The sequence below is a fragment of the Mytilus galloprovincialis genome, unplaced genomic scaffold (assembly GCF_965363235.1).
Source record: "Mytilus galloprovincialis unplaced genomic scaffold, xbMytGall1.hap1.1 HAP1_SCAFFOLD_354, whole genome shotgun sequence".
NCBI classification, from domain to species: domain Eukaryota; kingdom Metazoa; phylum Mollusca; class Bivalvia; order Mytilida; family Mytilidae; genus Mytilus; species Mytilus galloprovincialis.
This window is the reverse complement of record NW_027468258.1, coordinates 11888-20139: the sequence shown is the minus strand read 5'-3', so window position 1 is coordinate 20139 and position 8252 is coordinate 11888. Positions and strand designations below refer to the sequence as shown.

Genomic DNA, 8252 nt, shown 5'->3' with positions numbered 1-8252 from the left:
ATCGAAAGATATTAATCTCCTTAAAATACAATTTCAACTCTCAGGGCCTATTGAACGGTAAGTGTATACCAGCCCTGATGTTTGATTATCTATAATGACCTACCACCAGCTGTATCCAATGCACCATGAGATTTGTACAACTCATCTACTTCTTTTCTGAAATCTTTTCCTCCTGCCTTCTCTATTGCTGATCCTACTTCTCCACCCATATAAAATGAAGAACTGGTAGGATGTACAATGACATCAGCTGCTATTTTAACTAAATCACCTTGGATCACTGTCATCTGTAAATAAATGGCTTCTTTGTAAGGTAAGTACATCATATATCAAATTTACTTTACCATAACATAATACATAAAACTATAGAATTCCAGATATACTCTTAAAAAGATTTAACATTATTGATTATTATGTTTTATCATGACTGAACTACAACACTATCAAAATTTGTTTACAATTTCCAAAACACTTGAAAACAATCTTATTTTTTGACAATGCACAAAACAGAAAACAATTTTGCATCTCCTAATGAGATTGTTACAACTAATAAGGATCAAATATTTTTTAGCATGCAGTAGATGCTGCATAACTTTACTTTGTTGAATTTGTTAATAAATATTTGATGTGGTATGATTGCCAATGAGATATCTCTCCACAATATACAAAAGGACACAGAAAAAGAACAGAGCTTGGTTAACAGATAATGTCTGCTGTTGTTTTTTGAAATAGAAGTTAGGTCCAAATTTTTTGTATTGTTGGTGCATTTTTTTTTTTATTGCAAAGCACTACAATTAGCCTGATAAATTTTGGTCGCAAGCAAGCAGACTCGATCATTAAATACATGAAAATCATTATATAATGGATAAAATATAATTCTATTTGGATGAAAAAGAAAAGGGCTTTGAAAAATAATCACTTCAAAAACAAATAAAGAAAACGTAACTGGCAACAAAATGATATGCTTGTCAACAAAGAAAAAATGTACTAACAGAGCTAAACTAGGAAACTGCTTTTGTCGGGTTGTCTCTTTGACACATTCCTCATTTCCATTCTCATTATTTTTTTAAATAGTCAATAAATATTTTACAACAAAATAAATACCTTTTGTCCCAAGAAGAGTTTTTTCTCTGATAGAATAGTAAATCCGCCTGCTGATGTTGCTGCTACTGCTTCAGCTGATGGTGCAAAGCCCTGTAGTATAAAAAAATCAATGTGATAAGAAATAAAAATTGCATAATGATATAAAGGCAGCTCAGCATTTCCTTCCATTTCAAAAACAAATTTGTCCAAAGAGCCTGATTATTGTGACCAATATCGAATCATTTTGAAAAGATCAATAAACATGATAGCATATATATCATATAGCATGATATATATCAGTGGTTTCCATTACCAAAAAAAAGTTCTTTTTTAATTTGCCTCTTTTTAACCAAGTACAAGTATCTAAGATTTTAGTCATTATGTTTAGGAAGTTTTTTGCATTTCTGCTGTTGTCTTAATGATGTATGCTATCTTTTCTATTGCTTGCATTATGCTTGTTTGTTCTATTTTTACCTTTGCTGTTTGGGAGCTTTCGTTGCTTTCCCCGCTTTGCCTTTTGATGATGGTTGTTTTAATAATGCCAATGTTTGTTAACTTTTCATTTGCTTGCATTATATTTTTTTCTATTTTTACCTTTGCTGTTTGGGAGCTTTCATAGCCTTGCCAGGTTTGTCTTTAGATGATAGTTGTTTTAATTATGTATCCGATCTTTTCTTTTGCTTGCATTATATTTGTTTGTTCTATTTTTACCTTTGCTGGTTTGGGAGCTTTTGTTGCTTTCCCTGCTTTGCCTTTGGCAACAGGAGGTGATGGTGGAGTAACAGATGCTTTAGCTTTAGCTTTAGTTTTTGTTGGGGTTGCTGCCACAGGTTTAGGGAGAACATTCTGGAACTTTGGTCCTTTTCTTCTTGTCAACAATTCAGGATGAATATGTGGTAGTACACCTCCACTTGAAATTGTTACATTCTTTAATAACTACAACATATATATACACATGGAAAAAAGAATTGCAACACCAAATTGAAATTGAAATTAAAATAACACTTTTTATTTTTTTGTGATATAATTTGGTAAAATAGAACTAATTAAACATTATTTAAGTATCACCTGAGTTTAATCAATAAATCTCGACTCGATAAGTTTTTATCTGCACATAAAGCTACTGTACCCGTAAACAGCAAAACAGATGTTTTCATCCTCATTGTTTTCAACACTTTAAATAACCGAGTTTTTAAAGTTATGTGATTGACACCTTGTAATGGGTCCTCGACAACTCTAAACTGCAGCAAGATGGCAGATTATCAGCATGAGAGAAGCAGGGATGTCGCTGAAACAACTGCACGTATTTTTGGTCATCACCATTCCACTATAAGTCGTTTTGAGAATAAAAATAAGGCACTAAACGTTGTTAAAGACCTTCCGAGATAAAGAAGACCCCCTATACCATTTGCTAGGGAAAATCAACCATAATGAAGGTTGGTCAGAAGGAAACCCATTGCATACAATACAATCCTAAAAAGAGAGTGGTGGGCATACAGGAGCCTTTTAACAAGAACTGTTCGACATCGACTCATCGCTACTGATTATCGTGCGATAAGACCATTTCGGAGACCTTTGCTTACGAACAGACACACAGTTTTCCGTATCCAATGTAGTGCAGAGCTCGCTAAAGTTGAAAATTAGCATCGTGGAGGAAGATCCATTGTTTCAATGGAATTCGGTTCATCTTCCTTGGACGGATCGTAGCCCGGATTTGAACCATATCGAGCATATATGGGACACTATTGGGCGGAACGTGCGCGAAAGGACACCCCAGTTCAAACACATCATGAAATAAACAATGCCCTTCATCAGAAATGGTTGCTGCTACCTTAGCAACAAATTAGTCGATTTTTGGCAGAAATCAGAAGACGTTTAGATGCGGTTATCCGTTTGAATGGAGGCTGCGCACAAAGTACTAATTCTTTCGCGTATAACGATCAACCATGATGTGAACAGTAATCTGAAGATTAATTTTGAAATGTCTGACATTGTAAAGTTCGACTACAGTAAAAGTTGTAAAATGCATTTTTTTGTACAAAAAAAACTTCATTTTGTTATTCAAATTGTGGTTATATAAATCATTTTTTTTCAAACATTTTTTGTTCGTTTCAATGCCAATGTTATCATAAACTATGTTTCAACAAGTGAAACTGCGAGCTACTGCTCACTGATGATACCCCCGCCGCAAGTGGATAATATTAATAGTGTAAAAATATGCAAGTGTTCGGTAAACAGGAAGTTGTCGAGTGATGAATCTGAAAACGCATCACACGGTATAGCTGACTTATATAAATCCTGAAACCAAATTTCAGAAATCCTTGTATTGTAGTTCCTGAGAAAAATGTGACGAAAATTTTCAACTTGGCTATCATGTGTAAAATCATACAAGTGTTCGGTAAACAGGAAGTTGTCGAGTGATGAATCTGAAAACGCATCACACGGTATAGCTGACTTATATAAATCCTGAAACCAAATTTCAGAAATCCTTGTATTGTAGTTCCTGAGAAAAATGTGACGAAAATTTTCAACTTGGCTATCATGTGTAAAATCAGACAAGTGTTCGGTAAACAGGAAGTTGTCAAGTGATGAATCTGAAAACGCATCACACGGTGTGGCTGACATATATAAATGTTGATACCAAATTACAGAAAGGGTGGATGTGTAGTTCCTGAGAAAAATGTGACGAAAGTTTCATGGGACGGACTGACTGACGGACAGACTGATGGACGGACGGACTGATGGACGGACGGACTGACAGACAGAGGTAAAACAGTATACCCCCCCCCTTTTTTAAAGCGGGGGTATAATAATATTATACAAATATTTTATTATATTTCATCCAAAAAAAGAGGCTGATTTTTCAAATTTTAAAAAATCAAGGTGTTGCAATACTTTTTTCCATGTGTATATATCGCTCAATATATTTATATTTCCATAAACATAAAACTCAACATTTAAGTTTATATTTCCTGTATTTAATATCAAGTGTTTTGTTTTCATGTGGATTTAAGGTGGAATAATATTTTGAAGAAGTATGTGCAACATAAACATGGTAAAATAAAAACACTTCTGTAAAATATTGCATTTTATATGATTACTGATTTTGTTGGTTTTTATGACAATTTAAACTAACTTCATTCTCATTAAAACTTAATTAAGTTGAAAAGGGGAGGGATAGCTTTACATATTCATGGTATGAAAGAACTTACAAAAGTTTAAATCGCCAGGTAACTTTCAAGTGAATTTGTGGTTCACAATAATAAAACTCTGAAATCAAAATTGAGTTAAATCATACAAATACTTATAAATTGGAAAAATTTGAAAAGACAACCATTTTCAGTTATAAATGTTTTTCACTGCTCTTTACAACAAACACTTTGTACATGTTGTATGCAATTATAATGTATGACCAAAATGTAGCAGAAATTAAGTTTTTATTCAAAACACAATATGCATTTATGAAGAAGTCAGTAATGTTGTTGGTAAGATAGTCTTTGGGAAAAAAAAAAAAAAAAAGGTTTTGCATTCCAAATCAAAAGGCTATGTATACCCTATTAATTGAATGCTAAATAATTTTACATTGTTGACTGTAAACATTAAATTGTGACATACCCTATTTAATTCTTCATCATTAGCCACTGCTAGAAGAATATGTCGAGGAGTTACACGAGCCCTTTTATTATCTCTAGCTGCATTTCCTGCCAACTCTAATATCTCAGCTGAAAAAGTATGATAAATATGAATATTTATGGCCATAATAGATATAAATCAAATTTCTACAAATTTCATAAATCAACCATATTTGAAAAATAACAGATACATTTTACTAAAGGTTATGTAAGGACTGTCATAATGTTTTGTTTTCTTACCGGCAGTATCCAAAGGATACAAATCAGTTTTAATAGATCTGCAACATTTCTTTTTAATTTCAGCGTCACAGGGTAGAGTAAATAATTATTAATACCACTTAAGTTATAAACTAATAAATTTAACATTTTTTAAAAACAAATGATGTTAATCCCACTTTTGTCAATTACCTTCTTTTTAGTGTAGAAATTAGAAATAACTCTTGCATGGGCAGAGATTACAGTTGGGCAAGAATGTGTCAAAGAGTTACATCATGTACATGGGGAAGTTTGAAAAGTATCATAAGATACATATATGCATACCTGCCAACCTCTGAAACCTTCAAAGAGGGAGATCTCCCCCTCAGTTATGACAGCTGAGTGGGAGATTTTTTCGCGAATGACATTTACAAGTGAAATATATGACTATATGACCTGATTATTTATTCATCTACATAATAATAGATTTACTCTTTTTCTTTTAATATGGTTATATTCTAAAAAAGGTGTGATTTTTTTTTCTTTCCTCTTTCATCACTTTTTCTTTCTTGACATTTGAATTGCATTAGGACAGCTATCCCTTCACCTAATCAACCATTAATGTCACAACTGATGCTTTTAGGTGTGATCTTTCAAATTAAATCAAAATTTGTTTGATCATTTCTTATCGATTTCTATTCAAACATAGAATAGAAGTATAATCCTTTTAAATGATTTTTAAAATATAATTATATTTTTTGTCCTAAGGGCTAAGGCATACAAAATCATTTAATTGCCATCCTTTTGTGATTCTTTTTCCAATTTGTATTTAATTTATATTGTTTTATCTATTCACATTATTTTAAGAAGGATAACTTAAAACAGGATTAATCAGGGGAAGTAACCCAAATTTCCTTGATGTGTTTGAAGCAAAAGTCGTTAATGATCGTTAATTAATACTATGTTTGACACCAAGCTGTCAAGAGAAGCCATTACATTTCACATGGTCTGTGATTTACAGGTAACAACAACCCTCATCAGTTACAAAAACGTAATTTATATTGACTTGTCATCAAGGTTCAAATATCCAAAAGCGGGAGATTCTATACTCCCGTGCGGGAGGGTACCGGCAAGCGGGAGATTTCCAGAACTTCGCCATTTGAGCGGGAGTTTCCCGCTCAAAACGGGAGGGTTGGCAGGTCTGTATATGTGATTACCTATAAGTGAGACAAGTTTTCATTTTCTATTAGTCAGGAATTGTATTTTGATTGGTGTTGAGTGTGGCAGGAAAGAACCACTGAACTTCTGCAGGAAAACTAATAATCCTAGTCAATTAAGATTTGGTAAGTGCACACAGGTCTGCCATATGCTGTGGTTTAAACTCACAACAAGTGTGTGATAACTTTATTAAGCTGAATATTACTAAATGTAAAGTTAGTTTGTAATTTTTTTTTATTGTGCCAGGTTGCAATTATTTTATCAGAATTAATTCATAATGTATATTCTATGTTGTGTTATCATGTTTGTAGGAAGTATATTATATATATTGTTCTTAATTAAATGTAAGGCAGCATTTGCATTTTATTGCAAGATAGGGCAAATTAAAGCAAAGTCAGTTGAACCTATTACATATTTCCTATAAAAAGAGCTGGAAAAGTTGTCAGTGAATCCTGGTAAGTTCGCCCACAAACATGTTTGCCCCCTTTCACTTTCGCACCTTACATGTTTGCATGCAAAGTCCGTTCGTAACCTACACTTTTGCACCCTTTTTATTGGTTTTGTGTTGGACAATTTGGTAATAGAGTTTTGATAAGTGTATTGCTATATATGTTTTTTTTAATTGTTTCAGTATAAACTGAGAATGTTACGTTTTTTTATGTTGAATAAATCTCAATCATGTTTTGGTTTGTGTATTGCTATGTTTTTTTTTTTTTTTCATTGTTTCAAAATAAAGTAATTTTGACGGGGTTTGTTTTGTGCTGAAAAGGGAAATTCAATCATGTTTTGGTTAGCATGGTTATAGTGTATTGCTATACTTTTTTTTCATTGTTTCAAAATAAAGAGATTTTGACAACATTTTATTTTTGTGTTGAACAAATCCTAATGATGTTTTAATTAATTAGTGGATTGATATACATTTTTTTTTCATTGTTTCAAAATAAAGTGAGATCAAGGGGCCAAGCTGTTTATGTTTTTCATTTAAAATCTTCAATGTTTTACTCATACCAAGCTAAATATATGCATTACACCAAAGCAAGTTAACACAATGATCATGATATTTTAATAATTTAACTAAAATTTGATTAAAAATAGGGTGCAAATGTGTAGGTGCTAACAGATCTCATTATCGAATATTCGAGGTGCAAACATCTAGGGTGCGAAAGTGTATTCTGAACATATGGACCTGATTCAGTTGTCTGTAGCCTGCGAGGCCAAAATGAACTGTCTCATGAATAAGTATAACCATACTGACTTCACCACTTATGAGACCAAACTGGACCACAATCCTATTAATGAGGCCAAGATTTGCTTATTTACCGCTATAATAGTCAGTAAATATTAAAGATAGTAAACCATGCTAAGTAAATTCTTAGATGCATAGTTATAAAATATTACCAAATTAATTCTAATGCTCATTTATTTTGATTATACATTTATATTACATATTATATAGGTGTTTGTAGTCATGAGGCTGTTAGGGGGCATTTGCCAGTTGAAGAATTAAAATTAATGCGTTGTCATGTAATATAAATGGTAAGCAGTACCAGTTAGATACTCTATGACTGCTGCCAAATAGACTGGAGCTCCAGAACCGATACGGAAATGATGTGTCACTCCCTTCAGGTACCGGCGCATCCTTGCAACTGGAAACAAAACACCTGCTTTCGCAGATTGCGATGTTATCTTTTTCTTCTTTGCACCGCGTGCGGACATATTTATGCTTTATGATTGACCTACAAATGCTGACATGTACAAAAATATTGTGTTGACACCGTAAACTTATTTGCAAGATCAGGCGAAGCTTAGCATCGACTTGCTTATTGGTCCTAATCCAACTTCCGGGTGGATTCTAAATTGGGACGAAAGCTCCGAACAGCAAAGACTAAAACGCGGGTGATTTAAATTTATCTTAATACCAGGATTAAAATTGTGCACACCTGACGCGCATTTCATATAAACAGTCAGGATTCTACTTCGTCAGAATTATCTCCTTATTACGCCAGTTCATTTCACAAATCGTAGAAATGGAAGCCATTGTAGGGATGACGCGCTACCAATTTTGCTCAAGGAAATCGATAAATTTATCCACATTGCACCATTACGATCCTTATATGTCAGCTGAGT

General features: G+C 33.0%; 1 protein-coding gene across 1 annotated transcript; it reads right to left on the bottom strand.

Moving 5' to 3' along the window:
* Positions 1–74: 74 nt before the first annotated feature.
* LOC143061508 (core histone macro-H2A.1-like) lies at positions 75–7964 on the bottom strand. Its single transcript, XM_076233751.1, has 5 exons — positions 7673–7964; positions 4696–4802; positions 1792–2016; positions 1102–1191; positions 75–284 (listed from the first exon to the last, which is right to left on the bottom strand). Exons 1-5 carry the CDS (start codon positions 7839–7841, stop codon positions 90–92), a joined length of 786 nt encoding a protein of 261 aa, XP_076089866.1. The 5' UTR covers positions 7842–7964; the 3' UTR covers positions 75–89.
* Between the last annotated feature and the right edge of the window lie 288 nt (positions 7965–8252).